The sequence below is a fragment of the Tubulanus polymorphus genome, chromosome 8 (assembly GCF_964204645.1).
Source record: "Tubulanus polymorphus chromosome 8, tnTubPoly1.2, whole genome shotgun sequence".
Lineage (NCBI taxonomy): Eukaryota > Metazoa > Nemertea > Palaeonemertea > Tubulaniformes > Tubulanidae > Tubulanus > Tubulanus polymorphus.
The window spans coordinates 2766367-2788002 of NC_134032.1; the positions used below are offsets into that span (position 1 = coordinate 2766367).

General features: G+C 39.6%; 1 protein-coding gene and 1 long non-coding RNA gene across 2 annotated transcripts in view; one reads left to right on the top strand and one right to left on the bottom strand.

Annotated features, from left to right (window-relative positions):
- LOC141910181 (uncharacterized) overlaps positions 1–11624 on the bottom strand; it is an 80521-nt gene extending 68897 nt beyond the window's left edge. Inside the window, exons 1-2 of the long non-coding RNA XR_012619854.1 lie at positions 11562–11624; positions 6713–6853 (exon numbers count right to left, since the gene is read on the bottom strand). This is a non-coding gene — a long non-coding RNA (uncharacterized LOC141910181). The remainder of the gene's footprint in view (positions 1–6712; positions 6854–11561) is intronic.
- LOC141909901 (uncharacterized) lies at positions 4127–5892 on the top strand. The gene has a single exon (XM_074800585.1). The coding sequence runs from the start codon at positions 4127–4129 to the stop codon at positions 5516–5518; it is 1392 nt and encodes a 463-aa protein (XP_074656686.1). The 3' UTR covers positions 5519–5892.
- Positions 11625–21636: the final 10012 nt, after the last annotated feature.

A 21636-nucleotide genomic window follows, 5' to 3' on the forward strand; every position in this document is an offset into this window, starting at 1 on the left:
TGTCAGGAACTTACTGATGGGGATCGTATGGTGGAGTGCGATTATTGTAGCAACTGGTATCACTATAGATGTCTGAAAACAGACATCAACCAGCAAAAAACAGGGAATTGTGGACATAAAAAACACATGCCGGTTAATATCGACAATATAAGGATTTTTGTCAACAAGTTATGCCAGATTTCAACAATCCATGGATGCCGAGCGACCTGTGCATTGGGTGACAGATGTCGTTCAAAGGAAAACCCTCTCGATTAAAGATCAATTGTTGAGTATACAAATAGTATGTACCGATACTTTTCATGTGGGATGGGAATTTATGGACATTTTGATTTAAATTGTTAATGAACTCTTTCCTGGGGTATCATGTTTGACTGTGATGTTTTTGCGCCAAATATTGACAAAACTTCTTATCACGTATGATTGCCAGGAAAAACGTTGCTTCATCACGAACTTTATGATGTTGATGACATGATGACAGCTATGGTAACTGCGAAAAAAAAAAACGCAGGCGCTGCTAACGCCATGTCCCTAGTGTGCAACACAAGAGTCGGCGTGAAACAGGAGTAGTCGGATATGTAGGAAAAATATTTCATCTGCCCAAACTGCTCATTGTAACATCATTTATGGGTGCTGATGCATCAGGTGATATTGGTCGTCCGCAGTTATTGTGCATTGGAGTTTCGCAACAGAATATAAAATATAAATTCAGTAAATATTCAGTAATAAAATATTTATACAGAATAAAAAAATATTAAATATTGCTACTGTCAGGAACTAAACGATGGGGATCGTATGGTGGAGTGCGATTATTGTGGCAACTGGTATCACTATAATTGTCTGAAAACAGACATCAACCTGCAACAAACAGGGAATTGTGAACATTAAAACACATGCCGGTTAATATCGGCAATACAAGGATTATGGTTGACAATTATGCCAGATTTCAACGATCAATGAATGCCGAGCGACCTGTGCATTGGCTGACAGATGTCCTTCAAAGGAAAGTGTTGAGTATACAAATGGTATGTACTAATACGTTTGATGGACCCATGTGGGATGGGAATTTATTTTGATTGAATGTGTTTTTCAGGAGTAGGGGTCATATCCGAGACAAGCACCGCGTAAAAGGTCACCAGGTCGAGATTGGATATGGTAACGTGAGTTTCCAGCCCGGACACGACCGCAAGTGAGCCTGACAGTGAGAAAGCCCTTTGGCCCAAAGTTCTGGTGACATCAACATACCTGACCTTCAAGGTCATGTGGAGATCGAATGTATCTAGATAGGGGATAGGACTCAAACTTCCTGCAACATGCCAAGGGTGTGACAGATCCAACTGCACAGTTAACATCATGTCTATTCAGGTTGAAAAAGGCAGCATTTCTGAGGGACTGCAACAAGCAGGTACTCTTAACTAGGGGTCCAGGGACACCATGCCTACTCGGAAGGTGGTTTCAAATGCTCCAACAACCCTGACAGAATTTTAGTTCATGAGGACAAAGACGGAAGCTCATTTGGTCACAGCAGAGCTAAAAAGTACGTCAAACGGAAATGTCCATCAAAAATGATAAATTCTAAATATTATCCTCAGGTAAATCTGATTGATGTTGGGTTGATAGAAACTTATTCTCTTCCTACTGTATGTTCTGATGTGATACCGGCGGGAATCAAAACGAAAAGGTCAATATCAACACAACCAGAAAATCCGTGTGAATCAGATGATGACTCAAACAACTAGGGGTCCAGGGACAGCATGCCCACTTGGGAAGTGGTCAAATGCTCAACAATCTAAAAAATTTAATATTTAACACCCTCTGGTGACCATATAGAATAACTAATGTCCTCTAAACTCACCACAATCATAGACGATGTCATGAGCTACAACTTTGCAATTGATTGTGGTAACAAAATATGCATAGGTACAAATATAATATAGAAACACTAAGTTAGGCTACTTACTAAATTACTACGAAAATAGAAATACAAGTACATCCTGAAAACAACAACGGAATCTGTAGAAATATAAAATCCTATGAAAGTAAATGAATATTAAGGGATTTAAAAATAGAGTGCCTCAAAATAACAGCAGAAAAACTAGGGGTCAAGGGACACCATGCCCACTTGGGAAGAGGTTCGAAATGCTCAACAATCTAACAATTTCAATTTCAAGGCCCCCTGGTGACCATATACAAAAACCCATGACTTTGAAACTCACCAAAATCATAGAACATGTCAGCAGCTACAATTTTGTAATTCATTGTGGTAACAAAATATGCCTCGTCACCAATATAATATGGAAATAGTAAGTTATCCTACTATTCAAGCGCCCTGGTGACCATAATAAAAACCCAACGACCTGGACTCACCACAATCATCGAACATGTCGAACTACATCTTTGCAATTGATCATGGTAACAAAATATGCCTAGGTACCAATATAATAAGGAAATACTTAGTTATTCTACTATTCAACGCCCCCTGGTGACCATATAGAATAACTAATGTCCTTAAAACTCACAACAATCATAGATGATGTCATGAGCTACAACTTTCCAATTGATTGTGGTTACAAAATATGCATAGGTACGAATATAATATAGAAACACTAGTTAGGCTACTTAATAAAGAAATGCTAAGATATTGTATTATTCAACACCCCCCGGTGGCCATATACAAAAAACCAATGACCTTGAAATTCTATGAAATCATGAGCCTAGCGCACATCGACACTGCGATTGGAGACAACTAGTTGCTACCGAACGATTACCCCGCGCACATCGAAATCTAGTTACAACCGGTCAGTTGCAGCAACTGCATGGCGTGTGTCGATCGTCGAGATCCAGAGCGCGCACATCGACGGATATGACTGCAATTGAGTACAACCAGTTGCTCAAAAGTAGAACATGGGCAACTGGCTGGAACTGGAGATAGATCGACGCTTACCAATCGTAAGCTCGCTCACATCGACACATTCAAGCAACTGATCGTATCCAGCCAGTTCCTCTCATGCGCCGAAAACTGCCTTGCAACTAGTTGTCTCCAATCGCAGTTTCGATGTGCGCTAGGCTATAGAACACGTTTTGGGCTACAACTTTCCAATTGCGTCATAATTGGCTGATCAAAAATACCTGTCTCAGGTATAAAACATCCCTTTCTAAAGAATACCCATCACAAATTGCAATGAGAAATGGCAAACCAGTAGGAAGCTACAGGACCCAGAATTCCGGCCAAAATTGACATTTTTGGGCACTAAAAAGGTCATAGGACGACCATCTTGAATCCGATCAACCCAATTTTTCTTATGCTGATGGGCCCTTGGTAGATTCAAATATAATCGAAAGATCAAGGTAATTGATCGAAGCGTCTTCAAAATTTCCCTCAAAAAGTTCAAAAATGTGTAAAAAGTGCTGATTTTGGCGAACAACAATGGCTGCCAGTCGGCCATCTTGATTCTGACAGGGCCAGTTTTTGGGCTGAAGATGTGTCTAGGGTAGATACATGTGTAATTGATAATTAAAAATGAATCAAGCCAACAAAAACAAGAATTGATGCATTAAATACCACCAAACATTGATTACATTGCCAAGAGCAGATTTTCTCCAAGTCCAAGGCGAAAAAAATTAGGCCTAAGTTGAAATTTAAACTTGAGGTAGGTGTAAAGGATTAGAATGTCAATTTTTGTGAAAATTTTCAAAATGTCAATTATTGCATTTTCCAACAGCAAATATTTATATCTTATTGAAAAATAACATTTGGTGTACAATAACTAACGGATTCTGGCAAAAAAAACCATTTAAAAATTAGTATCTGCTTTCTGAAATTTTTTTTTTGGCCCTTGGCAACGTCTTTGGGCCTTGGATACGTATACTTTCCTTTGTGATATCAATAAATTGAGAACAGGCTATGAAAGAGGACATCCCCAAGAATCTTTAAATAACAGCCAATCACAGTGGCTCTTACAAAACTCATGCCAGGAATCCAACATGGAAGCCTTTCTGTAGCTGAAAATTTCAAGTCTGTTGAAAATCTTCAAAATACTGCGCAAAAACGTTCTATATCCAACTTTTATACATCTACTCAGTGAATTATATCTATTGTGAAGACAAATGCGGTGGATTGGTGTTTAATATGGGTTCGAAAAGGAACAAAAATCGAGGTAAAAAGAGGCATTATTGGGGTAACGTGAAAAAACAAGATGGCGGCCCCCAGTCTACAAACCAGGAAGTAAATGGAACACCTGCTTCTACTTCGAAAATAAGCCGTAATCGCGAACAATATCCGTCTGTGAATGATAATGAACTTACGAAAGAAGCATATGTCCTATTCAGTGTTAAAAACTTATGTGATTTTATTGAAAACAATACCGTTTGCAAGTCATGTCAGAAAACCGTGAAATGTGACCTAGACTTGTCTCGTCGAATGGGATTCTATCACAAACTGTTCATACGATGTACTGAATGTCCGGTAACATTCTATTTACCTTCCTCTGAAAATACAATGATTTCGAAAACCAAGAGTCCTAAGGAAATCAACGGTCGTAAAGTAGGATTTGCGAGATCGATCGGTCGTGGTTGGAGTGCACTGAAAAAGTTTGCCGTCCATCCTAATAGTCCTCCTGGTCTCAGTAGACCAGCGTATGCTACTATATTTCGTCACTTACACACTGCAAGCAAGTCAGTAGCTCAGGAGAGTATACACCAAGCAGCCGATGAACTTAGGCAACAGAAAGGTGTGACAGATGACGCGATTGTCGATTGCGCCGCATCGTTTGACGGAACGTGGCAGCGACGTGGTTTCGCGAGTCACCACGGGGTTGTCACTTCGATTTCTGTCGATACCGGTAAATGTCTGGACTACGAAATCCTTTCAAATATATGTAAAGGCTGTCAGTACTGGGAGAAACAAGATCATAATTCAATGGACTATCTTCGCTGGAAAGCAGATCACCGATGTCGTATAAATCACACGGGAAGTGCCGGTTCCATGGAAACAGTTGCAACCTTGCGAATAGCTTTGCGTTCCGAACTCAGCCATAATTTACGATATACTGAGTTCCTTGGTGATGGCGATTCATCTTCATTTAGTTCTCTGTGTAAAGAAAGGCCGTATGGTCCGGATATTGGATTGAAAAAACTTGAGTGTTGTGGACACGTTCAAAAAAGAGTGGGGACTCGGTGCCGTAAAAAGAAAGCAGAGTTCAAATCTAAAAAACTCAGTGATGGTAAAACTATTGGCAGTGCTGGAAGATTGACTGATAAAAAAGTTGATACTTTACAGAATTACTATGGTATGGCAATAAGGTCAAACGCTGGTGATCTTGATGCGATGGTTCGTGACGCCAGAGCTATCCTTCCTCACGTTGCATCAACCGCTGATCGACCGATGCATCAACTCTGTCCAGAAGGCCCAGATTCATGGTGTGGTTTTAAACGAGACAACTCCACTTATAAGCACAGCCATGGATTACCAGATGCAGTGTACCAGTTCCTGACACCGATGTTCGATGAACTGTCTAATTGAGAACTACTCAGTAAGTGCGTTCACGGCAAAACGCAAAATAACAATGAATGCCTGAACAAACTTATTTGGGATCGTTGCCAAAAGGAAGTGTTTGTTGAAAAAGAAACTGTTGAAGAGGCAGTATACAATGCAGTTTCTCATTTCAATGATGGATCTGTAAGTGTTATCCGTATGTACAGCTATCTCGGAATAGCCGCTGGTCGATTCACTATCGCAGCCTGTATCGACGCGGACAAAATTCGGTGCGATAAATCGACCCGTAAATCATCTGCGGGGGTAAAACAGCGAAGAAAGACTTTAAGATCATTAAAAAAGGGGTATTCAGATGTAACTAAAGATAAAGAAGGAATAATGTACGCTGCTGGAGAGTTCAATTAAAAGGAAATGTTTGATTCTGTTACATTTTGTCGTTTTTCTCAAAATCACTTTTTCAGGATTTTTCAGGTTTTTGAAACATTGTGGAGAAAAAACTAATCATTGGATTGCCTTGAAATTTGGCATACATAATGACAATGTGTAACTCTTGTGCCTAAAACTTTGAGTTTTACTCTATGTGTATTAGTTGTAAAGTTATCAAGCTTTAACCGCCAAACCCATATGTGGTTTTGTGTGCCGTCACAGTAAAAACCTTAATTTGTATATATTTTTTCAAAATATTCTAACTCTAAGAGTTTTATGCACTAGGTATCATTGTTATCTATGTTATTGCCAAGTTACAATACCCTAAGTCCAAAATGAAAGTTGCTAGAATGTTTAGCGAGAAGCTAGTTTTTTGGTAGTTCGGCGGCCATCTTGGATTGCTAATTTGCATAATTTATGCGAAAACTAATTTTTTCGTCTAATCAAGCCAAGATGTACCCATATGCAAAATATGAGAACTGTAGCTGTTGGAACTTGCGATTTCATTCTAATCCTTTACACCTACCTTGATAATCAGTAGGCCTTGATCCAGTTCCACAATTGTGAGTCAGAATTCCAACAACATTGGACCCAGTATGGCCATAGGTCTACTTAACAGGGTTCCTACAATACGTTAGATAGGCCTAATTCTATCATAGGCCTATTCAGGAAAACAGATGCACTTCACTCACTAGGGTTTTCCATAGGGTTAGCGTAAGGGTGAGGTTAAGGGTCCGTTTTTACCCCTAGGGATAGGGTTAGGGTAAGGTGAGAACTTGACAGTGAAAAACTTACGGGTGGTTTTGAGTGAGATTGGTGGTCTAGTGGAAAGACGTTAGGCTAGCTTTCTGCTGGTCCGGGTTGGAATCCCACTCTATGCTGCTATTTTCCACCAAACTTTCCTTGAATTTTCTAAGTCGCAGGGGTTCCAGTGATCTGGTCCATAAACAAAAATAGGAAGAGTGTCCAGAAATAGGAAAATTTCACAGAATAAATAGGATATCCATCAGAAAATAGGACTTTAATATATCAAGAGAGGATACAACCTGCAGCATCATATTCACAGATGTCTTGAATGAACTTCAGTAATCTGAAACTAGAAAACAAAATTAATTCATTACATTTTTTCATTTCTTTTTTTTCGAAAGAAACATTTCACAATTAACTGATTGACAGCAGCAACTGATAATACATTGCAGTGAGGTACCCGGTAAATACAGGTATCACGGTATTACTATTCAAAATCTTATCTACAGTGGAGCCTCGTTATAAAGAACCCTGATATAACGAAATGTTTGGATGAAAAGAGATTGACTTCTCGACTACCTCTGGTTATACATGATTGTAACCCCCATAGGCCTATAGCCAAAGCCCAGTTGCACTGCAACATGTGACATTTGGAACAAAATGATTGGGCATGTTAGGATATAAAGATTAGAAAAGAAGTTATATAGCCAGGACTTACCGAACATGAATGCTGCAGGTTCTACCAAACACTCAAAATGGTGTTGCACATCATATGAAAAGATATAAAGAACATTTTTGTCAATAAAAAGTGATCGACGAGCTGGAAAATGAGAGAAAATTGGACAAATAGGACTTTTTCATATAAAAATAGGACAAGCAGTAAAAAATTGGAAAATAGGACCACTAGAAGCCCTGAAGTCGGCATCAATTAGCCAATCAGAACGCGCCATTGGCAAAATATCACCTGCCCAATACGGGATGTCGACAAATTCAAGTTCTTGAATTACTCGTTTGATGGCGTTTGTCAGAACCGGAAATTGGAACCTATATCTGCTATGTTCTAGTTCATTTGCAATGAAATATCTCGCTTCAAGTTTTCAATGAGCGATATTTTACTCACTATACATCGTCATGCGCAATCCTTTAACGAAGTGGATATTTAACCGTATACGGCAAAGTATTTATTTCCGCTATTTTACCGTACAAAACATATATATTTATAGTATCAACTAATAAAAAGTAACAATAAAATCATTATATTGGGTTTAGGGTTAGGGTTTCGATAGGGTAAGTGTCGAGACGAGAAGGTGAGAAGAGGGTCCAGAGGGTTCCGTTTTAACCCTAGGGATAGGTAGGATTAGGGTAAGGTGAGGTACTATATATAGATAGTTAAAACATTCTATGTTTTTCAGCGAGCTTAGTGGTCTATAGTTAGTTAGGCCTACCTAATCATTGGTGGTAAGCTTTTAATAATCGGATGAGCTTATACCAACGTTAGGGATGACAAGGGCCAAAACACGGTTGAAAAAAGTAACACTTCAAAAACATACTTTCCATTCACTTCAGTCCACAATTGATGGCTTAATTCACAAACTAACACAGGTACCTTTTGAAATAGGCCTAATCCAATTTTTATGTATGTTTCGAGCGATTAATCATCATTATTTTGAGAAATTAATAAATTTCTTCACAAATTTCGCCATTAGCCGCCATTTCTGTGTATTGCATACATGTGGCATGATAGACTAGGTGACCTACAAGGATTTATATAAAACTTCCAGGACGAAACGACAATTTTTATTTTTGATGGTTTTCCAACTTATATTTCAAATGTTCGTGTTTTCCATTAGGCCGATAAAAAACGTAAAAATAAATTCTGGTTAAAGAAAAATGTGAAAAGAGTTGATTTCTTTATGTTTTCAATTTTGTCGTTTTGTTTCATTAGTTGTTGTGGACCTGGCCTCAGTCCACAGGTGCCAGTAGGCCTACCATGCACACGTTTTCAAAATGGCCACCGTTGAATTTACTCTCACTTTATGGCCGATTTGCACATGGATTAAGATCGTCAGGTGAGGTGTTATAGGTATCAGACAAACTACGAATCTGTTGTGCGTTGATTACAACAAAAATTAGACGGATATCTTAAGAGACAATGAAATGCCAGCCAAATTACTCGTCAGTCAAATTGGCTGAGGAAGATTCCTTCCCATTCCTGACTGTGGTTTGTGAAAATATCCGATCGTGAAACTAAACCACAGTCAGGATACTGACTAAGCGGTCTAGTGGTATGACGCTGCGCTAGTTATTTACTGGCCCGGGATCGAGTCCGCTCCATCCGATTTTCTCTAACTCTGTTCTCGACACTTTCCTTGAAGACACGCACCTCTGTGCGCATGCGCGGCGTAAATCAGCCAATCAGCAACGATGTACAGTAAATAGCAGAAATAAATACTCTGCCGTATATGGTAAAATATCCACTGCGATCGTTTAAATATGATATCCTGACAATAGGCCCATTATGGCTATTGTTGAATTGAATAGGTTTTCATCCACATCCCACAGTCAGGAACACTTTCCAAAAACGGCTTATTCTGCCAATTTCGGCGTTTTCCGCCAATAACAGCAGAATCAGACATTTATGGATTACTCAGTTTTAAACTGCTTCTGCCAATTTAACCGAAATCGGCGTTTTCTGCCATTTTTGGCTTGTTCTTAAAAAACGCCATTTCCGCCATTTTCAGCTGTTACAGTTTTTTAAACTACATCGTCAGAAACGGCGTTTTTAGCTTAGATAGTTTTACAGGTGCTATTTATAGTGCTTAGTTCGATGGGAGTCCCTATTATGACATCATCGCTTTTCTGCTGGCATACATTTGTATATTTGCGCCGAAAAATTAATCTCATTGATCCATTCCAGGCTTCAAGAAAGAATTAAATATAAATGTACGGGTTTCCGATGGCAAATGTATTTGAATTCTGTTCTTCTGTATACCTGTATTCTATGTAATAAATATATACATACATGTATCCCAAATTGTTTCGAAAATGTTTGTTGTATTTTGAAATGAGTCTAGATACAGCTGTATTGATTTTGAGTTGTAACGTCATCGGCCACCAATTCATTCAATCACTATCCATCACAAGTCCAATTAGCTTGGAGGCATCGAAGATGTTAATTACCTTCAATTAACCAACATCATATGCAGTCCAATATATCCCTCAACCATTCTATGCTTTATTAGGCAAGATAAGACCATGGGCAAAACTTAAAACTAGATTTTTGATACACTAGTTTATACATCCATGATTGATTTGTCTTATGAGAATGATAATTATAATAATAATTTTATTTTTTATTTTTAACATATAATATTTACACATCCGTTCACCTCAGCAAATTAATTATTTTATTCCGAACAAAGGTACCGTGTAGACACTAGGGAAAACGTCTAAGTGGGTGGGGGAATCCTCATATATAACAAGTGGACTGCCAATAATGGCTTAATAGTTTATGATTATAAAACTAACTACGCCAAAAACGGCGGAATACGCCAGAAATGGCGAATGTTTTTATGTGTACCCATGGCAACGTTTACTTGAAAACTTTATAATAGTTTTTAAAACTAGTTCCCAAATTTATTTTTACCAAAAATCATGATTAATAAACTTGTTTCATGCTGTAGTAGTTTTGAGAGTTTTCCAGGAGTTTTTTGGCTTCATATGACGTAATCATTTAGAAAAACGTAAATTTGACCACTTTACCTAGCTCAAAAATTTCCATCCTAGCGTCATATGAAAGCTTATCATCTGCTCGAGATTATGACGTCATCGGCAACATGCGCTAATTGAACCGGAAGTGCGCAAAAAACTTTAAAGCAAAACCACAGGGGCTTGTTAACTGGCTTGGATTTTACTTCCAGGTTGTTGATAATCTCGCGAGAATGGCGCTAAATTCAAACTGCAAATAAATTCAAAATATCACAGAATAACCTCTTGTTGATGTTGTTTATTTATAGAGTTTCGATAAACAATTAGCTGTTAAGGATCAGTATCAGCGGGCGCGACGCCTTACTATATTAAAATAACAAGGGATGAAACGGCTTCGCTTTAGCCTGTGACCGTATTGATGCGGCGGAAACCACTGCGCATGCGCGGCAACTTTCCGAAAGGTTAAGATCAGTTCAAGTTCAATTGATTCTTCTCAAAAACCTATGTCAAGCCAAGGCAATCACACTTCTAAGGAAATTATCAATTTTTGAATTGATGTAGAAAAACTATAATGTGTAGTTTGATTGACAGCTCACTAGCGCTCGGAAGTTGCCGCGCATGCGCAGTGGTTTTCGCCGCATCAATACGGTCACAGGCAAAAGCGAAGCCATTTCATCCCTTGTTATTTTAATATAGTAGCCTAAGGCGTCGCACCCGCTGATACTGATCCTTAACAGCCAATTGTTTATCGAAACTCTATAGTGGATAAATAAACAACATCAACAAGAGGTATTTCTGTGATATTTTGAATTTATTTGCAGTTTAAATTTAGCGCCATTCTCGCGAGATTATCAACAACCTGGAAGTAAAATCCAAGCCAATTACAAGCCCCTGTGAGCAAAACTCGAAACTTAGTGAGCTGAAACTGGCTGATTAAGCCATAAACGACTGTGAAAGTTTCAAAACTGAGTGATCCATAAACGGCTGATTCTGCCGTAATTGGCGGAAAACGCCGAAATTGGCAGAATTAAGCCGTTTTTGGAAAGTGTTCCTGACTGTCCCATTCAACCAGGAATTCGTGAATTAATACACCATTATAGGCCTACAACAAAAAGCACATCTTCCCAAACGAGAAACTTATATTTTAATCTGTTCAGCTTACAGCTGGTCTTCTCCGCTTTCTATTTACCTTATTAGAGCCAGAGTTATTAGGAAATGTTTCTCAGTTTTCTAGCATGATTCATTTCAGCCGCCATGACGAAATAAGGTTTGCTCCGGCAATTTGAAATTGACCGAATCCGCTCCACGGCATCCTCACCTGCCAGGGTCTGAACGCCGCCTGCCGAGGGTGAAGATGGTGTTTGGTGTGAAACTAGAAAGGATTCGCCATTGAAAATTCCTACATTGACTATTGCTTTGACTATGGGCGACTTCAATATGTCAAAAACAATTGCTGGTGTGTATTTGACCATACTGTACCGATACACCGGGTCGCGAAATGAAAATCTGTTGGACCGCGGATTCATCATTAGTCGGCCTCTAAAAACTGTCATCTCGGTAAAATACATCATCTCGGTGATAAGGATGACCGTCGTTGATAGTTTTCTTTATATGAAAAGTGTTCATAGGAATTGAAATTTGGAGTGATATCAGTCACAGCTGTAACCCTTTTTCATTGTCAGTTCTTTTTTGGAATTCAAGTAGATTAGTGAAAATATCAATGATGAAGTTCACTTACTTACACAAGTACCGTTTTTACTGTCGCATGCGAGCCCCCTATTTCACACGAATCGGACAACTTTTCGAAACAAAAAGATCTATCCAACTGCATATCTTCGGGTATAAACCGGTATTCGAAAAACGCCTAATGAAAAACACCGAATCGGAAAACGCATAACGCCTAATTCATAGTAACATCCAAGAAATTGACCTAAATCCCTAAGTGAACTATGTACGCAACGCTACATAGTTCACGTCGGAGTGCGTGGAGCCCCGCCTGTTCCATTTTCGTTTCTACTGTCTTTGGTTACACACACAGGGGTTTGGCGCACAGGGGTTTGGCAATGGGCTTGGATTTTATTCCGGGTTGTTGATAATCTCGCGAGAATGGCGCTAAATATGAACTGCGAATAAATTCAAAATATCACGGAAATACCTTGTGTTTATGTTGTTTATTTATCCGCTATAAAGTTTCGATAAACAATTGGTTGTTAAGAATCATTATCAGACGGTCGTCACGCTTTACTATATAAAATCACAAGGGATGAAACGCAGTTCAAGTCGTGCCAGCCAGAAAGTTGGGACAGTCACGTGACTTAACGCTTCTCATTTGACTGAACGCGAACCTGAAGCATATAAGACGGAAACTATGATACGAAAAATGTTTGAGAATAACTTACATTCAAATGCATTTTTTGACTATGAATTATATATTTCATCATAATTTATTCTTTATAAGTTATTTATTTCATATGAATCATAATCTGACAATTGATATCGGTCTGTAAATATGTTAACTTTTCATGTTAAAGTTTTAAATGTGATGGCATCATCAGAATGTCACGTGACTGTCCCAACTTTCTGGCTGGCACAACTCTGAAGGCGTTTCATCCCTTGTTATTTTATATAGTAGCGTGACGACCGTCTGATAATGATTCTTAACGACCAATTGTTTATCGAAACTTTATAGCGGATAACTAAACAATATAACGCAAGGTATTTCCGTGATATTTTGAATTTATTCGCAGTTCATATTTAGCGCCATTCTCGCGAGATTATCAACAACCCGGAAATAAAATCCAAGCCCATCGCCAAACCCCTGTGGTTACAGAGGCCAGTGGTGCAGGTGTGCGATAGTCTGGATCCGCGCCGTGCGGTATCTTTGCGAGACCTTCGACAAAGGATTGAACTTGCGTTTACTGATCTACGGATAAGATATGATCGAAACTAGTAGATCAAAACTAGATTCGCGGCGAACAGACTCAGTTTGTAAAGTGCCTGGCGGCAATGATACCCACTTCACGTCAGAAAATATTCCGTAAACACCCGCTTCGTGTCCGTGCCGCAGTCCGCAGTGATTCGGTAATGAAATAGATAGACTGGTTACCGGTTTAGAACTTCATATTGAATGGTCAGGCAACCAGTCGGAAATGGATGGCGCTGCTGATTTTTCAAACTAATCCTATTGGATTGTTCATGTAACATTTTCATTTCAGAGTGTGTTCAAGGAGCTTTGCAAGATTACCCAACATTGTTGAATGGTTTTTGGTCTGTCAGATAATTCAAATGCGCATGACATTGAACGTGGTCAAGAAATTGCTGCAAATCGAAGGATCTATACTTCTTGGTTTATTCGGTGTACGCGACAAATCATCCACTCGGTAGATTTAAACCAGGATACAGAATATGACGAAGCAAATTTGTGGTCTCAACGAATGCAGTTAATCATCCTAAGTCTAATCGGTAATTTATAGCCTGCTTGGCTGAATGCAATTCCGGCTTATTCTGTTTTACCGGGAGTTAATCGGGTCATTTTTGAGGTCTAAATCCTGAGTTCTGTCCAGATGGTTCCGTTTGCATTTTTATTGAAATTTCTGTAGTACACCTTCGGTAGGGTTCTGTCAAACAGGTTTTTGATCAATGGATTGGTTTCATCAGTTTAGTAAAAAGGGAAAAAGGTTTATCTTCGAGAAGTGTAGATACCCATTTTTCAGCCACAATACAAACAATAATAACATAATATAATATTTAATTAACGTTGAACTGTATTTACAGATTACAGACAAGTAACTTGTAGAAAGCGAAGAATTTTTGTTGATTTTCGCATTTTTCTCGAAAAATATTAGATTCACTTACTGGCCTGACCTCCGCGCATCAATTCTACTTGCTAGTATAACCACTAAATTTTGTGCCGCGATTTAACATACTCTTGGCACACTGCCAACCAACAGCCATAACAAAGTTCAACCAAAAATTCGGCTCGTTGCTAAGGGCCTGTGCTTTTTGTGGGATTCGAATCCATTCTGAAAATTATACAAAATCATTTTGTAATCCTTCATTCACGTATTTAAACTACCCGCGCGACGCGGCCCGCAAGTTTCGACGAATGTGATACCGGCGTTAGTGGTACTGGGTTTTCGCTTTGCAATTTCCTTCCATAATTCAATTCGAGCAAACTTTTCCGATACGTAAATCAATTTTTAGTGAAATCAATACCATACACTTCTTCTGAACAAAATCGCAAGTAGAATACTCCCTGGTACTAAATTCGAGTCGTTTGGAGCTTTTAATCAACCGGACTGACTATACCAGTAAATATAAAATGGACTCCGGAGCTTCCTCGGTAACTGATCAGTGCTAATGATTGCTGTTGACTGAACTAACCTGACCAGGATAGTTTAAAATGTCACATATCACAGGGAAAATAACTGATTATAACTTATCAATGAAACTTCTGTCAAGAATCGTTTGGGTAGATGTTCGAACGGATTGTTGTTTAGGATAATAAGGTCGGGCTTTGGCGACTGGAACATCGTTACAGCAAAGTTTGATTCCTAACGCTGCTCTTAACATGATTGATTTGTGAACGCTGATTTGTGTTTGAGTTCACGTGAGTACGTCGAATCTAATCGATATTATATTATAATTGCGATGGTTCTAAAATATGTTGGCCAAAAACTATAACAGCAGTCCTCCACTTCATTATTCTACTGTAGATCTTTATTCAGGAAAAAGGCTTTTGAAACGACAAGTAAACAACGACAATCCGGATAATATAGACCGTAGCAGCTTGGCTTGAATTTCCATGTATGCACACAAATTAATCCACTTTTAGTATATGTTGTTCCCAATTCAGACTACGGACAGAATGACTGAATGTCAAAAGACTTCATCGAAGGTTGTCGGAATCAAAGATTACTCTTTTTTTACCCCAATGGAAAGAGATAATTTATTCGTCATCCAATGCAGCAAAAATTAGATTGCCCGGACTTCATCAGTCCTATTCGATTTAGATTTAGCTTAGGCATGGCTTATATCTAATGCCAGTCTCATCCAGCTATCAACCTTTTGTCCGTACACATCCACCCAGACGGTTCGACAAACATTCATAATTTTCTCAAAACGCATTCGTCCAGGTGTCGCCACCTCCTGTGGCAGTGCTCCAGATATCATTCTTTGTAAATAAATTAGGGCGCCATGTCTGAACAATCAGTTTTAGACAGACATTTGCCATTTTGTGAAAAATGTGCTCGTCTAGTTTTTGCCATTCGAAAGATGATGGTCTGAGGGTTGTGTCGCTACAGAGAGAGCAGATTGACAGCTGCATAAAACCATATTTGTTCTAGTCACATTGACATCCGTAAGACAGTTAAGATTTAAGAACAATCTTTGCATCTAGGAGCAGCATTGGAAAAAATTTGGCCTAAGGAAAATGAGCTATCTTCTTTCTAACGAACGCAGAGAAATTCGTATTTCAAAAGGGGCTTTTTGAATCCACAATTTGAATCGGTTACATGTGAACTTTGTACAAGGAGCTTTCATTTTAGTATTTCATTGTCGACGACGTTTATATTTTGCCTGTATTGATTTCAAATCGATAGTCAGTATCGTGTAAAGAAGGGGATTCAGGGACGAGTTGATCGGCAAGAAAAGAACCGCCAGCCAAGCCGCCACCTGATTCGGTATGTCCACCCGGAACACCGCGCAAAACTGAACGGTTATTATCGGCAGCCAGCAAAATAAATTGGAAAGATTTATCACCAAACTCCTACGCGCTAAAACCAGCTCGGTAGGGTCGATTCTACCGGAGCCGGACCTGCTTCCAGATACGAGTCTGTACATCTGCGCATAAGTCGTCATTATCGTAGCGAGTATTGCCGAGTTAGACACGGCAAAAATCGCCAGAGAATATTGCCAGGCGTGTACGTCAATGGTGAGCAAATTCATAGGTAAACAAACTCCGGTTGTGCCATAGAAATTATGACCGAAGTACGGCAATTGTGAAAGCGGTGACAAAGAGATTAAAACAAGTATAAGCCAGCATATACAACAAATACCGGTGACGTGTTTTGGGGTTACGAAAAAACTGTCGGAAAATAGATCTGTGATATTCGAGTATCGATGACGTGTTAATACGAGCAGGAAAGTCAAAGAGCCTTCACACGAAACGGTTACTAGAATCCCGGCAACACGACACAACGAACTGCCCGTCCACATTTCAGAATTTAAGAAATAAACGCCTTTGTAAACGTAATCGGCACCCGCGATCAAGAATAAATAAATCGACATCAGAAAATCGCAAGCTGCGAGATTCATGATGAGGATATCAGAGGAACTGTTGTTTGTTTTGGATGATGATAGTCGAATGCGAAGTAAAATGACAACGCTGTTGGCGAAAAAGCTGAACGCAGCGATGACCCAGATGATCGCTCGGAGAACTGAATTACCCATCAGGTCGGAACAGGAGGAAAATTGATCAGCTTCGGGAAGGCACTGGTCGACATTCGGAGCCATGCAGCAAAATTTGTACGCATCAGATTTAAGGGAGACTAGTGATGTCAGGTTACCGAAAGTATCATTGTCTGTAGAAATGTAATTTGAATTGTTTGCTAAATCAAGATGCAAAAGTTCGTTTAAACCAGAGAAAGCATGTTTAGATATTAAGTTGATGTTATTGCTGCTGATATTTAATGAAGTCATTGAGGAGAGACCTGAGAATACATTTGCACCAAGTACCGAAATGTGCAGTCCGTGCAGATCAAACATTGGAAGCGATCTTAAACCGCTGAAGCTTCCTTCTTCTAAATATCGAATTGGATTTTCTGTTATAAACAGTTCCTTCAGACTACCCAAGCCTGAAAATGATTTCGCGTATAAGGATGTTATGTTATTGTGAGTAAGGTCTAAGGAGTTAAGATTACGCAGGTTTGAGAACGAGTTTGGCAAAACGTGCGATAAACCATTGAAGGAGATATTGAGCGTGCGAAGATAAACGAATGAAGAAAATGTCGACACATTGAAAATTACTGTTATTTGACAGCATTAGAATTCGAGTTGTAATCGCTAGGAGGTCAGTGATATCGGTGAGACCGACATTTCTACAGTCAACAGAATGACCTTGACATTTACAACGGTTAGGGCATGTGACGTTGCAGAAAGCCTCGTCATCGGTCGTATATTTACAATTCATAACACCATCACAAACTTCCGATTGCGGAATGCATCGATTTTCGTGGCCACATTTAAACATTCCTGGACATGAAAATGTCTCGCAATTGTGTTCATCTTCTGAATTGGGACAATCTGATTGACCATCACACACCTGTCTGATCGGTATACAATACGATATTTCGAGATTTCTACAAACCGGGTAACCAGATGACATCCTTTCTAGAACACATCTGTGACGTCTAGAATAGCAATGCAGAGAATCGAAAGAACATCTTTGTTCATCAGATTCCTCGCAAAGATTTGTGAAGTTGCTCACACAGTGATTCTCAATATTGCAATGAATCATGGGATTTACTGTTACATTATTAGTTGATATTAATTCATCTTCTTCGAGACTCCCACTGCAATCCACGACTCCATCCTGATTCAACTGGGAACTGATACATTCTCCACTGTTACACATGAACCCCTCACATAGTTGAGTGGTGCAATAAATTTCATCGGAGCCGTCTTGACAATTCATTACTCCGTCACATCTGTTAGACCTACTGACACATTGACCACTTTTACATCGGTATTGGCCGGGCGAACATGGAATATGAAAGCACAAGTTCTCATCGGAACCATCCGGACAATCCTGTATGAAATCACAGAACCCACTTATCGATATGACCCGTCCATCGTTACAGCTGAACTGACTGTCTAGATGTATATCCGTACAGTTAAGTTCATCTTCACCGCGTTGACAGTCGTATCTGGTATCACATACGCGATGGTCGCTGATACATCTTCCGTCGTTACATCGAAACTGCCACGATTTACAACCGCTTATAGAAGCTAACTCTTCATCAGTTACATTGTAGGAACACAAAACAGAATGTACAACGCCTATTTCTGTTGCGTTATCAATGGTTGGAGCAGACCAAACCAGTGAATAAATATACGTGATTTCATCCCTGGTTAGTGTTGGCCTTATCGCTCTGAATCTGTTCCATCCATCAGTTACTAACACAGCGCCATATTGGTGTTGATAGTTAAACGTAGTGATAACGTTATTCACTTTATTGTCCGTTAAAGAAGTGAACGTGCCTATTTCACCACGAATAGCGCGACACATCTCCGTCGCTGTTTCGATATCTAAACCTCGTTGTTTGTTCCAGTCTGTCAGTATTTGGTAGCACCGTCCGGCTATACCTAGCCAATTTCGGGTACAGGTTGAGTTTAAAGTGATAGTGTTTAGCGTCATATTGTCACTAATGGCTACTTCTGTTTCATTTGCAATCGTTGTTAGAATGTCCCCTTGCTTGTTATCATATCGATCTGATTCGCAAACAAAACTAGTGTGAACCTCCTCGATTTGACACGGGAATCGAACCCAGTTCGCCGATCCTCGCGGATTATTCAGTATCATCGCCGTACACGGCATATTGACGTCATTTATCGGTTGTTTTCGAGGAGGAGATATCAATCCATGAATAACTTCTGGTATCGTTTCGTTACTAGTAGGTTTATACCACTCCGTGTAGCTCAATGGTTTGCCATCAGTCCACGCGTAATGCCCATCAGTATTCGGCTGTAAAATACACAGTTAGTTTGTATGCCTCCTTTAGCAATTGAGTTTCCCTTTATGTTCATGATTTCTAGAATCGTGTATCAATAATCGGTAAATTTTGCCTATTTACTATATGATCGGGGCCGTTCAAATAAGTTACAATTCGCTTAAAATGCCCCTGAATAAAAAAGAAATTCTAGAATGGAATTTACCTGCAATTTCAATCCAACCATTATTACGAGCGCTTTCTGCGAATATGCCTCGTCCAGAAGTTTTGTCGCGAATAATCTTTTTATAGCCATCATTTCCTGTTCTGAGTTGATACTGAGTAGATGTCCCGCGTACTCATATCTACAGTGCGATTCAGCCTTCTCCCAATTCTGACGTTCGTGTCTGATGTATTTCACGCAAGAAAGATATCCAGACTCGATGAATCCAGATTTACAGCGATTACCTTCGCTTTCGGCTGCTTCTTTTAATATAGCATATTGTATTTGGAACGTCGGCACTCGGTCTTTAAGCAGGAAAGAGACTCCATTAGCGATTAAACTGTGAAATACACTACCGAGTAATGAAAATTCAAGCGTACAGATTTTCGAGTCAAGTGGTTGGCGCCGCGTGCTGCCAATCAACTGAGTGAACAAAATCGCATCTTTATCTCTTGGAGAAGTTTTTGAGCACGGCGTTCTTTCTATGTGTTTGATAACGAATCTGTAATACCCCTGTTCATGTCTAGTTCTTGCTTCCATATCAATAAAGTCGAAGCGATAGATTTGAGAGCTTGCTAAGAAGCCCGCGAACCCCGGATAGTTCGGCGACTGCATGATCCCGCATTTGTCTTTAAACCGTTCGAAAATTGTTCCAGCCCCGAATGTCCTAACCTTTTTCAAACCTAGACATTTACGACGCAGTTTAACTATCAGCGCATACTGCCAGAACCTGTTATCGCTGTTTATCGTGACGCTGTTCAATAAGAGACCGTTATCGAGATACTGACTTGTTAAAACCATAAATCTGCGGCACGGTAGTTTCTGATCAGTAGGAAAACATCGATCGATCTGATATTCGTGTTCTGATAGTATATGAATGTTCTTCAAGTGAAGGCGTCGGTTTTCAGGCGTAATTACGACGCAGTGTGACGTAATATCGATCTGGCGTTCTCCTTCCTGTAGCATGTATCCCGTACAGTCCGTCGGTTGAAATCCTATATCTTGGTAATATCCGTCTTCCAACAACTGTCCGTCCCAGTTGTAAGCGTATGCTACTATAGTAACCGGGCCCCCTGATGTAATCAGACTGACGACGTTACGGTCGTACCTGGTCGAAGTGGGACAATACGGACCGTAGCGTCGGGCCGTTAAGTTACCCCCGTCGTATATGTAAAATCCGGCTCGTTCGCAGTCCTCCGATAAAATCAACATGCGTAATTCATCGTCGTTGATGTCGACCTCGGATGTGAACATTATTCTATCGACGCGATACGAAATCGTCGGCTCGTTTCTAGCTCGGAACGTTGCAAAAAGTGGTAAATGATTTAAAGGCTGCGGAGAAATATATTAAAAGTCGTTGGAAATGCATATTTTGGCGTTTCATGATATTTCGAAGAAAATAAAAATAAACTGTAGATTGTATTACAGTGGAACCTCGTTAGTACGATTTGTGCGATGGAAAAAAAACGTGAGAGTCGCAGAGGCCGTATGGTTAAAGCCGCCAGTCATTGGTCTCGTCAATCCAGGGTTTATGGGTTCGAACCCTGGTGGCGACAGCGTTTCTTGGTCAAAGGTTCTTCTCTGGTCTCTCCCCCATTGGAAAAAGAAACATCGAACCCGCTCATAATGACCGTACTAACCGAATTTCGTAGTAACCCTCGTAAAACAAATCCTCAATTACCTCAATATTTCATCTTTAGCTTAAAACGCCGTATCATACTCCTGCTATTTGTTTTCACTGTCACTGTCAATTTAAAAAAGGGAACTCAAGTGGACGATAGTACTAATAGTCTTTATTTACTATAGAAATGAATAGGAGATCGTGAAATTTTTACATCGTATTACCGGGAATTTCGTATTAACGTGATTGCGACTAAGCCAACATTTACCGGTATACAATTTTTTTCGCTGCACGCCGAATCGTACTAACCAGGTTATATATATATATATATATATATATATATATATATATATATATATATATATATTCTTCTAGTGAAGGAAAGCCCAATAGAAGGGAAGAAGGCTTCGATTGTGGTTCGACTGTGTTGTACTTACTGACATCGACAAAACACTAACATCTGCCATGGAAAGCGATTCCGTGTGAAAGTAAACATCGATTCGAGACTTGATCTTATCGCCCTTCGTTAAAACGCACAGTATGACGAGAAAGCCTTCAGATTTTACGCTAAGCGATTCCAGGGAGTTGTAACCGAGTAAAATAGCCGTTCCTACAACGCGTAAACCTTCTAGTTTATATACACCAATGACGTCACCGGATGTGACGACATCGCTAGTCCAGTTGAAGACGACGTACTGTAACACCTGCACTG